The sequence below is a fragment of the Gnatocerus cornutus genome, chromosome 5 (assembly GCF_029298725.1).
Source record: "Gnatocerus cornutus isolate USDA-ARS CGAHR chromosome 5, icGnaCorn1.1, whole genome shotgun sequence".
In the NCBI taxonomy this organism is placed as follows: Eukaryota; Metazoa; Arthropoda; class Insecta; order Coleoptera; family Tenebrionidae; genus Gnatocerus; species Gnatocerus cornutus.
In genome coordinates this window covers 11,845,977-11,860,675 of record NC_142237.1, presented here as the reverse complement: position 1 = coordinate 11,860,675, position 14,699 = coordinate 11,845,977, and the positions used below count along the sequence as shown (strand labels likewise).

Here is a 14,699-nt window from a genome sequence, read left to right as displayed (position 1 = left end):
TGAAAATTTTCCAACTCAAAATTCAATATCCGAGACTTTGATCGCTAACTCGATAACTCAGTTATTTCTGAGCCGATCCTAACATATTTTACTTTTTTAGATTTGGTGTAAAATTCTGCGTAAGATTAGCACCAATACTTTAAGATTGCGTCATAAATAAGCAAGGTAGCGACTAATAAGACTGAATTAGAGACCGAAAGGCATCTAAGTTCTATATTGAAAAAGTGAAAAGTTTGAATTCGAGAAAAACGATTTTAATAAGAATTTTTTTATATTTGCCTTAATTCCGGAGATATCGAGCAAAATCGTTTCCGGAGCTTCACAATTTTGGCTCTCTGGCGACAACCCAAAATTTCAAACGCATCTAATTCAGTTATTTGTTAAATGACCAAAAAACAAATCTAGCTATCTAGCTAAAATTTCCTTAACAAATAAACAAAAAAACTCAAGGAATTCGGTAGTAGATTCCTTTTGGCCCAGGTAATTTTTTTAGTATCTTACCTTTTATGTCGATTTTGATTTGCTTTATACAGTGAATTGTAAGTATATTCTTATTAGTTGTAAGTCCTCGAATTCAATATTTCCAACACACATTTAAATTTGACAGAACTTTTTCCACAACTGCGCTTCTAAGTGTTACATAGGAAGACTTACAAATTTTGACCGAACTGCCGAATTTTAATAATAAAAGAACTAAACCTGGTCCATGACGTTCATTAATAAATAAATAATTATCAAGCGACTTCAACTATTAATTATCCTCAAAAATGTACCCTTTCTAAGTCGTTTTAGTGCACCACAAAGAGAATTTTAACGAACCAAGAGTCAGTTTCGACAAGATCAATCAAAAGCACCCTTTAATTTATTAAAAATTAAAATCTCGTCAAAGGAAACATTTTTCCGCGGTTGGTCATCCAACTTTTCAGTCTCTTCAAAAATTCTCAAGCGATGGCATCCACGACCAACGAACACTATTTTAAATTCTGTTATAGCGCGAGAAGAATCCTCGGCCTGAAGCGCAACGGAAATTTCTTCATAAAATTTCTCTCTTTGTACGTCTTGTACCCTCTGTTACTAATTTTGTACGCAATGATGATAGTCAACTTCTTCTACAAACACAGCGACATTGTTGAAATCGCCGAAGTCTTCAACGCCCTTTTATCCTTTGGCCACGTAAGTTCTACCATACTGACCATCGTTTCCAGCATCTTTTTCAGTTCGTTTCCCGGAAAACCGCTCTAATTTTCTACAAGACGCAATTCGAGCGCCTCGACCAACAACGCAAATTTTTCTGGAAATACAACACTTTTAATGAAAATAGTGCCGGGAAATTCCAGAAAAGCATGTCGTTTGCGCTTTCTTTCCTAAAATGCTTGTGCTTGTCTGGCGGCATCTCCATGACTCTGCAGGTTTGTGCTCCGTTTTTTGTCGAAGGATTGGATTTGCCGTTCACGTGTTGGGTCCCTGGGAATAATGATGCGATTCGGGTGGTCATTCACGTTTTGGAAGGGATTTTTTGTCTGGAATGCATCGCGCTGCTTGAAGCTTTCGATGCGTTTTATCTGCTGATGTGCACAGAGCTCAAAATACAGTTCGAGCTTTTGGTCGAAGCTGTTCGGTTAATAAGAATTGAGAAAATTGGAACTCAAAGCTGCTGGAAAAAATTGGTGGAGTGTAGCAATTATCACAGATTTTTATTAGAGTGAGATTAAAATCTATTTTTCTATTTTTATTAGCGTCATAATTTTAGCATCCACAAGCAATTCAATGCGTGTTTCTCCGAGTATTTTCTTTGTCTGTACCTCTTCACTGTTGTCGGAATTTGCTTTCCCATTTTCGTTGTAGTCAACGAGTAAGTAAAACTTTCTCTTGTACTTCAAATTTCTATAATTTTTCCAGGTCTTCAGGGGCCACACAAGTGGCCGAAAGCATAATCATAATTTTTACCGTAAATTATTTGTACATGATCACTTTATTCCCCGCAGACGAAATAAATAGTTCTGTAACGAATGAGACCTAAATGTTTGCAGAATAATATTTTTACGATTCCAGGCCGAGTCATTGGTCTATGCAATTTATGATATCGATTGGTATAACGCCCATGATTTAAAAATTATAAAGTTTATTATTTTTTGGTTGGCCAGAGCTCAGAAACCGCTCGAGATGTCGGGGGCTAATATGCTTGAGGTGAATAGAGTTACGGTTCTACGGGTAAGAAACATTGAAATAAATGAATTGATAATTATTTTTGAGTGGTTTTAGGTGCAACGCATTGGTTATTCCATTTCAACTCTAATGACAGGTCGTAAATAAGTTATTTATGAGAAATTGATATAAGCGATTTGTGGCTTCTCCGTAGAAATAAATAACCCCATTTTCCTATTATGTTATTTTTTCATTTTTAGTTTCAGTTTTTACGACTTAAAATGAGAGTACTCAAATAACGAGGAAAGATTATATCTCCAAAATTTTTGCTAAAGTTAAAATTTCTAAAATTGGTGTCTTTCGCTCAACATTGTTGCAATTTTGTAGAGTTAATAGACAACTTAGAAATAGTAATCTACATAAATTTTATTGCTGTAGCACTAAAACTACTAAAATTACGAATTTTATTGTCAAATTTCAAAAATTTTTGCTAAAGTTAAAATTTCTAAAATTAGTGTCTGTTACTCTAAATTGTTGCAATTTGGTAGAATTAATAGACGACTTAAAAATAGTATTCTTTATAAATTTTAATGCTGTAACACTAAAATTACTAAAAGTACGAATTTTAGTGTCGGATTTCAAAAATTTTTCAGTTACAGTTTTCTTCTTGTTTCTTCCTTATATTCATGGCAGTTTTTCTTTCTTGTAGCTTTATTGTCGTTTGATTTTAACTCTTATTTTCTGAAAAAAACTTTAACTTTGTCTGAGGAATGTTCGAAATGGAAGACGAAGAAAAATGAAAGAAAAGCGACTATTTTTATTTTATTAAGCTTCAATTATCTTCGTGGTCTGACCATCATTCTGACTGCCTTCAAACTGTACCTATTTCCTCGCCACCCAGCCCAGTAAATCCCTTCCAAATAAGAAGTACCCGTGTCACTATCAACAAAGTACCTTCCTGTTAAATGTGAATGTTTGCACGCTCGGTACCACCATCCCCCTTTGGAAAAAACAGCACAGTTTTCCCCCTCAGAAACATCCAAATCTTTGTCTTTGGTAGTAAACCTCATCCCAGCCTCATTACTAAACGAATCTCCAGCTGTCCCGTTGTATCCTGACAAAACCTTCACCATATAACCTTCTTCTTCGTTCCCAACACTAAAGGAGCTGTAAAAAGCGTATTTTTGACGACCATCCCAGTCTTCAAGCTCGATCAATAATTCGGAATTTTCGAACCCTAGAAACAAAGTTAGAGCAGAAGTGGTGCTTTAAACGTACCTGTTAATAAGTGGATTTTGTCGAGACCTAACCAAAACTCCTTCGCCATGTTACCAAAACCGTGTTTATACCAATTCCAGTCTAAATAAAAATCTTGTGATCCGTCGAATCTGTTTAGAATGTAAGTCCAACCACCGTCGCTAGTTTTCATGTTGCAAAGAACCGGAAATGGTTCCCGAGCGCGTTTTGGTTGGATGTGGTAAATGCCAGATTCATTTTTACCTTGTTGTTGGAGCTCCTGGCAGTTCTTTGCGAACTGAGACTGGAAACTCAGCTCTCCAACTAGTTGGGATTTGTTTGTTGTCACTTCAATGTTTGTGATTTTTTTCTCGATGTTTTTTACCATCATTAAGATTTTGTGGACTTTGTCACTTTCACCACACCGAATTCGGGAGTCACAGTTTATTTTTATTAACAGACTGCATAATATTAACAATTTTAGACACATTTTTGGTAGTGTGGTCTTGTTGTGAATGAGCGTAATTTTAGTGTGTAGATTAAGAGACATTTTGACCCCCACTGATAACTTTTAGAAACAATATTTAGTAAATAGAAAATCTTGTTTTCTTTCAACTAATAAAATACTTTTCATAACATCGATAAAATGATCAAACCGCTACTAAAATTAAGAAAAAAATCAGCAGAAGAAACGATCACAAAGAAGAGACTGTGAAGTGGTTATAAAAAAAACAAAAATTTCACCATCAACGTGGTCTAACCATCATTCTAGCAGCCTTCAAACTGTATTTATTCCCATGCCACCCAACCCAGTATATTCCTTGCAAATAGGCTGAACCCGAGTCATTATCAACAAAATATTTTCCTGTTAAATGGGTATGTTTGCAATCACGATACCACCACGCAGCATTAGAAAAAACAGCACAGTTTTCTCCCACGGAAACATCTAAATCTTTGTCTTTGGTAGTGAACCTCATCCCAGCCTCATTACTAAACGAATCTCCAGCTGTCCCGTTGTAATCCGATAATATCTTCAAATTGTAACCTTCGTCTTCGCTTCCAATTCCAAACGCGCCATAAAAAGCGTATTTTTGATCGTCCTCCCAGTCTTCCAGTTCGATCAACAACTCGCTGTTTTCAAACCCTACAAAGAAGTGAGAGTAGAAGTGGCGGAATTTTTTATTTACCTGTCAAAAGAACCTGTTAATAAGTGGATTTTTTCGAGGCCTAACCAAAACTCCTGTGCTATGTTACCAAAGCCGTGTTTATACCAGCTCCAGTCTAAATAAAAATCTTGGGATCCGTCGAATCTGTTCAAAATGTATGTCCAACCACCGCCTGTACTCTTCAGGTTACATAGAACCGGAAACGGTTCCGGTGCTCGTAGAGGTTGGATGTGATAAATGCCAGATTCTGTGTTACCTTGGTCTTGGACGTCTTTGCAGTGCTTTGGGAATTCGGAGGTTTTTAGTAATGCAGCCAGTTCTGATTTTTCTGGTACGAGATAGTCTTCGACGATTGTGGTTACTCTTCGTAAGATTTTACCGGGTTTTTCGGTTTCGCATTGCACTCGGAAGTCAAAGGTAATTGTTAGTAGAAGGACGCATGATATTAACAAAGCCATTTTCGTGTCTGTGGTCGTGTAATAAATAAGCTAGTTATACTTACATTTAAATTGATATTGTTTTGATAAGACACGAACTTTGGCCTGTTTTGCAATTTTTAAAAATAGGAGTAATATTTAGTAAACACAAAATTATTATTCATTTTTATATCGCTATAGATGTACGATGTTTACAAATTGTTTTAGTTGCCTGTTTACAAATATAACGATGAAATGAGTAAGAAAAAAAAGTCTAATTGTTGAAGAGTACTTGTAATATTTCGGATTCAAACAATATAAAAGTAAGTCCTTGTATTTCCAGAAAAATCGGTACTTTCGCACCCATTTGCACTGATAAAGCTTGCAATAGCATGTTGAGTTTAGTTAGATTTGTTAGTAATAGTAGTAGTAGTAGTACTAGTAGTAGATTTCATAGTAGTAGTAGATTATTGAAAATTTTCCAACTCAAAATTCAATATCCGAAACTTTGATCGCTCGGAACTCAGTTATTTGTGGACCGATCTTAACGAGTCTTACCTTTTTGGATTTCACGTACTCAGTTGTTAAAAAAGTTAAAAACTCGCAAGAAAAACGATTTCGAAATTGTTTTTTTATATTCGCCTTAATTCCGAAGATATCAGCAAAATCGGCAGCAAATTAGAAGCGGTTTTATTGGTTTATTTGGCTGATTATCTTACAGCAGAATTGACGACTTATCGGATCTATATAAAGATACTTTTTGAAGCCCAGCTTCGATATCTACTAGATTTGAGTAATCGAAAATAAAAAAAATGTGAAAAACGCAATAATCTATTTTATTAGATACTATCAAACTTATACAGTGCCGGTTATATTTCTAATCCATGCAAGATACGGATTGATTCTCGTATACCCAGAAGGATCAGTACTCTCGCACCCATTAGCCCTCACAAAACTACCAATGCCGTGTTGAGTTTGAGAGCCGCGATAGCTCATCACCAATGGAGTTCCCGTATCACCCTAAACACACCACTAGTAATAAAAATAAACAAACATTTCCTAACTCACATGACAAGTTCCTTCATTGTACTTCCCTACAGCACAAATCATCTTATTAGTGATTTGGTTCCCATAAATTATTTTACATTCGTCTCTTGAAAGTAACTGCACGTGGGCGTACTGAAGCTTGTCGGTGAGTTCAGCGGATTCTAAATATAACCCGTTTTTATCTAATTAAAATTTAGTAGAAACTTCGAATTACCATCACTGGTTTGTCCCCACCCAACAGCTGAAAGAGATCCATAGTTTGTTTCAGGGGTCAAATCCATATCCATCAGAGACGTGGCTCGAATGTAAACTACAAAAAATTTCTTCAAAATGCTTCATTACATAAAATAATGGCGATTTTACGACTAAATGTTAGTTCCATTCGTAGTTTGATCAAACCAATATCGTTTTCAAGAGTAAGAGGGTTATAATCAGGATGAAGCACATATTCATTAGCTGCCAGTTTGAGCGCTGTTGAGTCTAGATTTTTTATATCATTGGTACCAACATAGATTGTAAATAAGGTGGCACTAAAATAATAAAATTAAAAGAGATTTTACGTAAAAGAAGTTGAGCAAACTTATCGACACATTGACCAGCGGTTAAGATCCATTGTTGGCTGTAAATGGTACCACCACAGAAGTACTGACCATCAGAAGTGGATTTGTAAATTGCGGCGATAAAGGGGTACTGAGCTGCATAGGCTTGGTCACCTCCAATAATGCGACCATCTAAAAATGCAAATACGTAAAATATCTAATTTTTTTTTATTGCAAGATACTTTTTGCAGTATGGGCGAAGACTAAAGAAAAAAAACAAGAAATTAAGAACAAAAGTGACTTCATCTTTAGCCACTGAAAGTGAATTCTAAATTATCTCTATGCCAGGAAATTATTATCTGCAGTTTTATTAGTTTGTTCGATTGAGTTATTTTACTGCTTTATGATACCTTAAATCCCATCGATTTTACAAAATTGTTTTACAATAAATTTCCGTGCCAATAAAAATAAGTCTTTCAAAAATCTATAAAGTTACTGCCCAAAATTCAAGAGAGAAAACAAAAAAAGTTAAAAAAAAACAAGACGACAATAAAAATCGTAAGTCGAATCAAGGAATTAAAGAATTTTTAGCACAGAGTAGTTTCAATAGTTCAAAACGCTAAAAATTCTAAACATTAAGAATCTAGAAAAACATTCAGAAATACAAAAAATTAATATCTAAATTTCGAAATTTTCTACAATCGCTATAAGTTGACATTTTGACTGTTCAAATTTTGGTCCGTTCCCAAAATAAAAATTTCTAAAATTTGTTTGTTTGCTTTATTATTGTGTACTTAGAACACTTAAAAAAATAAGTCAAAAATAGTAATTTTTCCAACATTTATGTATGTTGCGTTCAAAGTACAAAAACTATAAGCTTTAGAATAAAAATTTTGAAAATTTTTGCAACCTCTCAGAATTTTTTTTTAGATTTTGTCGTTTTTTATCTATAAGTTTGTTCTTTGGCACAAATAAAACACAAATCAAGGTTGACAATATCTCCAAATTTCATATCTATAGATCCAAAATTACGAAAATGACAAGACTTGAGATCACAATTTTAGAGATTTTGGCTTCTTCCAGGAGTAAAATTTGCCTTTTTAGATTTATAACTTTGTAGTTTGGCACAGTTAGAAAACAAATCATTAGTAGTTTGGCTAAACTGATTAAAACTCCTCGTCCTTTCCAGCACCTAAACTAGTGTTTTAATACGATTTTTATAAAACTAGTCTATAATTAATACAATTGAATTTTTAATTTTCATTTCTTTCAACTTAGCTTATAGAACACTAGTTTCACTTTTAATCCAATCAAGATACGGATAAATCCTCGTATAACCAGAAGGATCACTGCTTTCACACCCATTAGCGCTTACAAAACTCGCAATTCCATGCTGCGCTTGAGAAATTCGATACGTAAGCACCAAAGGCGTTCCAGTGTCACCCTAAACCTAAATTTGGTAACAAAACATCAACATTACTTAAAACCTCACATGACAAGTCCCTTCGTTGTAATTACCAGCTGTACAAACCATTTTATCAGTAATTTGGTCTCCGTACGTCACTCTACATTCATCGTTTTCCAAAACTTGCACAGCGGCGTACTGAAGCTTGTCGGAAAGTTCAGAACTCTCTATAACACTCAAAATTTATTGTTATAATTTAAAAAAAAAAAGATAAATTACCATCGCTGGTTTGTCCCCAACCAATTGCTGAAAGAGTTCCGTAATTTGTTGTGGGAGTTAAATCCATGTTGTCGAAAGTAACAGGCCGGATATACGCTGTAAAAATATTCCATACTAACATATTTTAAGTAAATTTTACTGTAAGCGTTACTAGAGTAGGTAAGATTCATTCGTAGTTTTATTAAACCAATGTCGTTTTCTAGAGTTAGAGGGTTGTAGTCCGGATGGAGCACATATTCATCGGTGGCTACTTTTATTCCTGTTGAATCGACGATTTTTATATCGTTCGTTCCCACAAATATTGTAAAAATTGTAGCACTAAAATTAATTTGATCGTTACTTGGATTTTATCAAAGAGTAAACAGACTTATCGACACATTGTGCAGCTGTAAGAATCCATCGTTGGTTTACTACAGTTCCACCACAGAAGTACTGGCCATCTGGAGTGGCTTTGTAGATAGCCGCTGAGAAAGGAAATTGAGCGGTGTTAGCAGGACGACCTCCAATAATACGCCGACCTAAAAATATACCAAGTTTTTTCGTTTTTTCTGTTTTTTTGTCGTACTTTGAATAGTATTAAAAAAAACTACACAGTTGAAAATTAGGAATAAAAATAATAATTTCATTTTCACGCACTTGAAATGTTTTATTAATTGTGCTTCCGTTATCAAAATTTCGATCTTTATTACACTTACTTTTAATCAGTTATCTTAATAAAAAGTGTCATTACCAATTTATCACCATTTAGGATGTGTTATGGCTTATCCTCATGGATGTAGGACTACAGATAAGACATTTTATTTAAACAAACAATGATACTTTCTTTGACTTAGCATATTTTTGAGAACCAACCAAAAATATCAAAAATTTTGTACCAAAAGCTATACAGAACAAACCAAAAAATTTAGGCACATTTTTTTAAACCCGGCGCATCCACCATTTCGAACAAAACTGAGTCAAAACAGAAATAGCTACTTTATCGTTAATTATCATGTAGTAAATTTGACTGCATCCTGTATACTAAGGGAAATAAATCATATAAACTAATAAAACGATTCTATGGCCTTCTATTATCAAGATAAATAAGCTATTAAAAAAGTTACAGACCCTCCAAGCAGTGTTCATTTCTCAACAAATTTTGTACAGTTTAAAAACCCCAAAATGAAGAAACTCCTATTTATAGTCTTCTTTCTCTACGTCATTTTCTCGGTTTCTGCAAACAGTACGTGTAATACCAATAAAGTACCATTTATTAATAAATCTATTTTTAGTCCACCGCATTATAGGAGGAACAACAGCTTATGCGGCCCAGTACCCATTTATGGCCGCCATTTACAAAACCACCTCCGATGGGCAGTATTTTTGTGGTGGAACTCTTATCAACCAACGATGGATTTTAACGGCAGGACAATGTGTCGATGGGTATTTATTGGGTTTGTTCCACCAACAATGATACTCACAGGTAATTTTAGTGCCGTTCTGTTTACAATATATTTGGGTACTTCTAATATTAAAACTCCGAGCGAAACCGCAGTGAAATTAGCAACAGACGAGTATGTTTTACATCCGGACTTTAATCCCATGACTCTGGAAAACGACATTGGTTTTATTAAATTACGAATGGACGTCACTTATTCTAGTAAAACGCTCTATATTTTAGTTTAAGATTTTTAATTTGACTATTTTCAGCTTATATCAATCGGGCACTTTTAAGCAATTCGGATATCTCGCCTTCTACAAATCTTGGAACAATTTATGCCACTGGTTGGGGACAAACTAGTGATGGTACGACCGAATCAATTCGAGGTGTTTATAAAAAAATAATTTGCAGAATCGGCGGAGCTGGCTGACGAACTTAACTATGTTATTGTGAGTGTGCTTGAAAACGATGAGTGTAAATTAACGTATGGTAGCCAAATTACCAATGAAATGGTTTGTGTGGCTGGAAATTATAACCAAGGAACTTGTCATGTGAGTTGCTCTCATTTTTTAATTTTTTTTTCTGAATTTGTAATGTTTAGGGTGACACTGGAACTCCGTTGGTGCTGACTTACAAGTTTACTCATACGCAATATGGAATTGCGAGTTTTGTGAGTGCAAATGGTTGCGAAAGTACCGATCCTTCTGGATATACAAGGATTTATCCTTATCGGACTTGGATTACTAATGTAACAGGTGTTTGAGAAGTTTTAAAATAAAAAAAAATTGTATTTTATAGTTTTATTGCTTGACGAGTTAATCCAGTTGATTAAGAAATACTTGCAAAACAATGATATAATGCAACTTTTAAAGCACCGAATTAAATTTGCTTTTAAGGCGCACCAAAATTTTTCTGTGTTTTAGGTAAAAAACCGTAATTCTAGTAATTTTAATGCTATCCAAAGAAAATTTGGAGAAATTACTTCCTTTAGTTTCTTTATTGACTGTACAAAATTAAAAATTGTTCAGCCGACGAAACAATTTTTAGAATTTTTCATTTATAATACGGCCCAAAATTTTTTAGTAATTTACGTTAACGGCCGTAATTTTAGTAATTTTAATTCTGCAGCAATGTAATTTTGAAAAATTACTTCTTTTAGTTTTTTTATTGATTGTACAAAATTACAAAATTAAAACAATTTTTGGAATTTTTTAGTTTTAGGTCACACCAAAATTTTGCAGTGTTTTATGTTAAAAACCGTAATTTTAGAAATTTTAATTTTACAGCAATAAAATTTGGGGAAACTTCTTTTTTTTTAGTTCCTTTATTGAATGTACAAAATTACAAAATTTGAAGAGCCGACGAAACAATTTTTGAAATTTTTCATTTATAGGACGGTCCAAAATTTTTCAGTATTTTACATTAAAAGCAGTAATTTTAATAATATTAATTTTGCAGCAATAAAATTTGGGGAAACTACATCTTTTAGTTCCTTTATTGAATGTAAAAAATTACAAAATTGTACAGTTGACGAAACAATTTTTGGAATTTTTTTGTTTCAGGATAGACAAAATTTGCATTTTTGGCAAAAATAATATTTTTTTTTAGAAATAAACGACATTAAAGTTGCAACTGTCACAAATTTATTCCAAGCTTGTTACATTTTGAATCCAATCGATATAAGGAGAAACTCTTGTAAATCCAGAAGGATCACTATTTTCACACCCATTTCCGCTTACAAAACTCGCAATTCCAATCTGTTCGCGAGTTAAATATCTATGCATTAAAGGACTTCCAGTGTCGCCCTAAACCCAATCATGTAAAAAATTTCGAGAATATTTTTATACCTTACAAGACAAGTTCCTCTAGTTGCGTTAGAAAGTCCAATAGCACACATCATATTGTCAGTAATTTGATTTCCATACGTCACTTTACAATCCTCGTTTTCAAGCAAATCCATGTAAACATAATTGAGTTCGTTTGATATAAAAGGCGTTGCTGTAAAGTTTCGATATTTTAAGAACAACATTAAAAGTACTATCGATCCATACTGTCTGATGTTGCTCCCCAACCCATTGCACAAAGTATTCCTGTTACGTCAGAGGGATGCAGATACGTGCTCCCTAAATCCACAGGTTTTACTTTAGCTAAAAATATATAAAAATATCATAATTACAACTATTTTTTCTTCGATTTTATTACTAGTGTAAATAATATCCATTTGCAATTTAATTAGACCAATATCGTTTTCAAGAGTTACAGGGTTAAAATCTGGGTGTATTACGTACGCTTCAGTGGTAAAATTAGCTACATCCGGATCTTGATTTGTTAAGTTAACACTACCCAATTGTACATCAAAGAAGATGGCACTAAAATTAGTAAAAAGTTTGTACTACTGAAAGAATAAATTTACAATACTTATAGACACATTGGGCCGCTGTTAAAATCCATCTTTCGTTAACAATCGTTCCTCCACAGAAATACTGACCATCGTCGGTGGTCTTGTAAAAGGCAGCCACAAATGGGAAATCACTTGGACGAGCTGGAGTACCTCCAATGATGCGGAGATCTATAAATTTTCGCTTGAAATTGTATGGTTTTCGATGGTAACATTCCACCTTTTGCAGAATAAGAAAAGTCTAAAAAACTGCAAAACAGAAGAAGTACTAGCGGTGTTCGTTTCATTTTTAGGATGCACATTGACTGTTTTGTTACTGGTCGTAACCAGTGAAGTTAGAGCTTATCTAAAGCTTCTTTAACTCCATGATATTACGTTTTAAACCTTAGTTTTAATTGGCAAAATTTCGGTTTTATTGTCCATAATCAGTATTTTATGTGCTCCTAAAATTATACTATTTATTAGTAATATAATGTGAACATTGTTTGACTGCGAAACAATATATGGGATCTTGGCGATCATTACACTTGAAGCAATATGTGTAAAATAAACGACCAAGACGGTGATTACAAAGCGTATTCATTACCATTGCATGTCTTATTCGATTAACAATCACAAAGAACTTGACCTAAATAGCATTTTTTATTGAGTTGTTCATTAAACCGTTCTTAACTTACCTAGTAAGTACGCGGTTTTCTTTCAAAATGATACCAATTTTTCAAAAAATAAATTTCAAGTTTGTCCCAAAAAAAATTATGGAAGGTAACTATTATTATCACCACCGTAGAAAATTCAACGACGCTTTGTTTAGACGACCCATTAAAAACTCTACGCTTTATATCCTCCGATCTTTTTCAACTGAAATTCGTCAAAGTTATTTTGTGGATCGCTCTGTTGACTCAAATCAGCACAATGTTTGCCGAACTCTACTACGTCACCTTTGTTGTGCAAGATTCAACAAGACTCTTCTCGTTTGCTACAATCAGTCGAAATTTATATGTTGTTTAGTTTTGGCTATAAATTAAGATATTTAATGAAAATTTCAGCCCTTGATGGTATTTGCGACTCTTCTCTACAAAAACAAACTGGTGAGACAACTAAATAAGGAACTTCCACTTTGGTCGATTGACAACGCGGGAGCTGAAATCAAGTCACGTATTAAACGCGAAATTAAATTTTTAACAGTTTACAGTTTGGTAATATTTGCTATAGGATTGTGGGTGGCCGTTCTTTCTATCCCCAAATTAGAGCACGATATTGACTTTTTTCTTATTCTGCGGATAATTCAAGATTACTGTCCAAACCATTTTCAAGTCCTTGTTTCATTTTTTAAGTTCAATATAGCTGTGCATTCAATTGTATTAAATACACAGATCTTTCAAATCATGTATTACACGCAACAGTATAAATATCAGATAATCATGCTGAAAGAACTTTGCGGGAGTTTGGGAGACTTTCCCAAGAAGGAAAATTTGTTCTATAACAAATATTACCAAAATGAAATTGAAAAGCGATTAAAATTTTGCATTGTACGAAGCCAAGAAATTATTGAGTAAGAAGTCTAATTTTTATTAATTATAAAATAATGTATTTATTGCAGGGCACATGTAAAAAAAAGTCACGAGATAAGTAACTTCATTGCTGGTTTTTCCATCTGCGGGTGCTTTTGGGGCTTTTTTTGTACCACCGTCTTTGCTTCGGTAAGTATTAAACATGTAATTTTTCCGAAAGCAACGTCTAAATTTCAGGGATTTTTAACTTCCGATTATTATCCAATTTTAGTATCAATAAGTGTAGTCAGCGCAATGGCTTTTTGTGGAGTCATTACAGCTGGACAATCTATAGAAACAGAAGTAGGGAAGCTCCAATGAACGCATGAAATGATTTTTATTTTCAGACTGAAGCAATGGGGTTTGCTCTCATCAAAGTTTCTTGGTATAATTTCGACAAAAACAACAAACGTTTATTTCACATTATGTCGTCTCATTTAATGAAAACAAGGAGTATACGATTTTCTGAAGATTATTCTATTAATTACCAACTTGGTCTTGAGGTACGAAATCTTTGACTCTTTGCAGTTAAATAAAGAAATTTGTTGAATCAAATCTTGGTGTTGACAAAAATTATCAAAAATACAATTTATTCCCAAACACCAAATTTCGTCAAAAAATGCTGACGCGCGTTTGTAATTCCACTCAATAAAGGAACTAAAAGAAGTAATTTCCCCAAATTAAAAAAAATTAAGATTAAAAAATTTTATAGCGTTCTATAAATAAAAAATTCCAAAAATTGTTTCGTCGGCTTTACTTTTTTGTAATATCAGTCAATACTGGCACCAAAAGAAGTAATTTTTCCAAATTTTATTGCTGTAGAATTAAAATTACTAAAATTACGGCCGTTAGCGTAAATCACTGAAAAGATTTGAAGTTCTATAAATGAAAAATTCCACCTCTAAAATTTTGTAATTCAATAAGTCAATAAAGAAACTAAAATAAGTAATTTTCCCAAATTTTATTGCTGTAAAATTTAAATTACTAGAATTACAGAAATATATTGGGCAAACAAGAAGGTCAGTTTTGAAAAAGTTCTAAGAGCATCACTTATATCAAATTTGAAAGATTCGAAAAATCAAGCGTTGCCCAACATGT

The 14,699-nt window shown here is 33.5% G+C and overlaps 7 protein-coding genes and 1 pseudogene across 7 annotated transcripts; 3 read left to right on the top strand and 5 right to left on the bottom strand.

The window, feature by feature from the left end:
• The first annotated feature begins 948 nt into the window (after positions 1-948).
• LOC148174538 (odorant receptor 65a-like) lies at positions 949-2,313 on the top strand. The gene is made up of 6 exons (XM_088036858.1): positions 949-1,173; positions 1,218-1,702; positions 1,751-1,852; positions 1,900-2,002; positions 2,053-2,211; positions 2,263-2,313. The coding sequence occupies exons 1-6, from the start codon at positions 949-951 to the stop codon at positions 2,311-2,313; spliced, it is 1,125 nt and encodes a 374-aa protein (XP_087892984.1).
• A 668-nt stretch (positions 2,314-2,981) lies between these two features.
• Positions 2,982-3,931, bottom strand: LOC148174537 (microfibril-associated glycoprotein 4 pseudogene; annotated as a pseudogene).
• A 116-nt stretch (positions 3,932-4,047) lies between these two features.
• On the bottom strand, positions 4,048-5,051 carry LOC148174536 (fibrinogen C domain-containing protein 1-A-like). Its single transcript, XM_088035894.1, has 2 exons — positions 4,582-5,051; positions 4,048-4,525 (listed from the first exon to the last, which is right to left on the bottom strand). Exons 1-2 carry the CDS (start codon positions 5,003-5,005, stop codon positions 4,128-4,130), a joined length of 822 nt encoding a protein of 273 aa, XP_087892020.1. The 5' UTR covers positions 5,006-5,051; the 3' UTR covers positions 4,048-4,127.
• A 668-nt stretch (positions 5,052-5,719) lies between these two features.
• LOC148174535 (brachyurin-like) lies at positions 5,720-6,971 on the bottom strand. The gene is made up of 6 exons (XM_088036857.1): positions 6,960-6,971; positions 6,591-6,766; positions 6,353-6,540; positions 6,225-6,308; positions 6,032-6,171; positions 5,720-5,983 (listed from the first exon to the last, which is right to left on the bottom strand). Exons 1-6 carry the CDS (start codon positions 6,969-6,971, stop codon positions 5,819-5,821), a joined length of 765 nt encoding a protein of 254 aa, XP_087892983.1. The 3' UTR covers positions 5,720-5,818.
• Positions 6,972-7,828: 857 nt separating this feature from the next.
• LOC148174534 (chymotrypsin BI-like) lies at positions 7,829-9,552 on the bottom strand. The gene is made up of 6 exons (XM_088036856.1): positions 9,549-9,552; positions 8,601-8,751; positions 8,385-8,551; positions 8,234-8,329; positions 8,042-8,181; positions 7,829-7,993 (listed from the first exon to the last, which is right to left on the bottom strand). The coding sequence occupies exons 1-6, from the start codon at positions 9,550-9,552 to the stop codon at positions 7,829-7,831; spliced, it is 723 nt and encodes a 240-aa protein (XP_087892982.1).
• LOC148174533 (chymotrypsin BII-like) lies at positions 9,537-10,416 on the top strand. Its single transcript, XM_088035232.1, has 5 exons — positions 9,537-9,655; positions 9,706-9,872; positions 9,923-10,018; positions 10,065-10,204; positions 10,255-10,416. The coding sequence occupies exons 1-5, from the start codon at positions 9,555-9,557 to the stop codon at positions 10,414-10,416; spliced, it is 666 nt and encodes a 221-aa protein (XP_087891358.1). The 5' UTR covers positions 9,537-9,554.
• Positions 10,417-11,296: 880 nt separating this feature from the next.
• On the bottom strand, positions 11,297-12,338 carry LOC148174532 (brachyurin-like). Its single transcript, XM_088036855.1, has 6 exons — positions 12,321-12,338; positions 12,072-12,271; positions 11,856-12,022; positions 11,705-11,800; positions 11,506-11,651; positions 11,297-11,458 (listed from the first exon to the last, which is right to left on the bottom strand). Exons 1-6 carry the CDS (start codon positions 12,336-12,338, stop codon positions 11,297-11,299), a joined length of 789 nt encoding a protein of 262 aa, XP_087892981.1.
• A 250-nt stretch (positions 12,339-12,588) lies between these two features.
• Positions 12,589-13,782, top strand: LOC148174531 (uncharacterized). The gene is made up of 3 exons (XM_088036854.1): positions 12,589-12,626; positions 12,789-13,050; positions 13,098-13,782. The coding sequence occupies exons 1-3, from the start codon at positions 12,589-12,591 to the stop codon at positions 13,605-13,607; spliced, it is 810 nt and encodes a 269-aa protein (XP_087892980.1). The 3' UTR covers positions 13,608-13,782.
• The last annotated feature ends 917 nt before the right edge of the window (positions 13,783-14,699 follow it).

Coding starts and splice junctions, on each gene's coding strand:
- LOC148174533 (XM_088035232.1), top strand. CDS start 9,555: ATGGCCGCCATTTACAAAACCACCTCCGATGGGCAGTATTTTTGTGGT. Junction 9,656..9,705: donor GCAGGACAATGTGTCGATGG/GTATTTATTGGG, acceptor AGGTAATTTTAG/TGCCGTTCTGTTTACAATAT. Junction 10,019..10,064: donor TTGGGGACAAACTAGTGATG/GTACGACCGAAT, acceptor AATAATTTGCAG/AATCGGCGGAGCTGGCTGAC.
- LOC148174536 (XM_088035894.1), bottom strand. CDS start 5,005: ATGGCTTTGTTAATATCATGCGTCCTTCTACTAACAATTACCTTTGAC. Junction 4,526..4,581: donor AAAAATCCACTTATTAACAG/GTTCTTTTGACA, acceptor ACTTCTTTGTAG/GGTTTGAAAACAGCGAGTTG.
- LOC148174532 (XM_088036855.1), bottom strand. Junction 12,023..12,071: donor GCGGCCCAATGTGTCTATAA/GTATTGTAAATT, acceptor TACTAATTTTAG/TGCCATCTTCTTTGATGTAC. Junction 11,801..11,855: donor AATGGATATTATTTACACTA/GTAATAAAATCG, acceptor ATATATTTTTAG/CTAAAGTAAAACCTGTGGAT.
- LOC148174531 (XM_088036854.1), top strand. CDS start 12,589: ATGTGTAAAATAAACGACCAAGACGGTGATTACAAAGC. Junction 12,627..12,788: donor CAAGACGGTGATTACAAAGC/GTATTCATTACC, acceptor ATAAATTTCAAG/TTTGTCCCAAAAAAAATTAT. Junction 13,051..13,097: donor CAATCAGTCGAAATTTATAT/GTTGTTTAGTTT, acceptor TGAAAATTTCAG/CCCTTGATGGTATTTGCGAC.
- LOC148174534 (XM_088036856.1), bottom strand. Junction 8,330..8,384: donor AATGAATCTTACCTACTCTA/GTAACGCTTACA, acceptor ATATTTTTACAG/CGTATATCCGGCCTGTTACT. Junction 7,994..8,041: donor ACAACGAAGGGACTTGTCAT/GTGAGGTTTTAA, acceptor ATTTAGGTTTAG/GGTGACACTGGAACGCCTTT.
- LOC148174538 (XM_088036858.1), top strand. CDS start 949: ATGGCATCCACGACCAACGAACACTATTTTAAATTCTGTTATAGCGCG. Junction 2,003..2,052: donor CAGACGAAATAAATAGTTCT/GTAACGAATGAG, acceptor TTACGATTCCAG/GCCGAGTCATTGGTCTATGC. Junction 2,212..2,262: donor ATAGAGTTACGGTTCTACGG/GTAAGAAACATT, acceptor GAGTGGTTTTAG/GTGCAACGCATTGGTTATTC.
- LOC148174535 (XM_088036857.1), bottom strand. Junction 6,309..6,352: donor TAAAATCGCCATTATTTTAT/GTAATGAAGCAT, acceptor TTTACATTCGAG/CCACGTCTCTGATGGATATG. Junction 6,172..6,224: donor GTGGGGACAAACCAGTGATG/GTAATTCGAAGT, acceptor GGTTATATTTAG/AATCCGCTGAACTCACCGAC.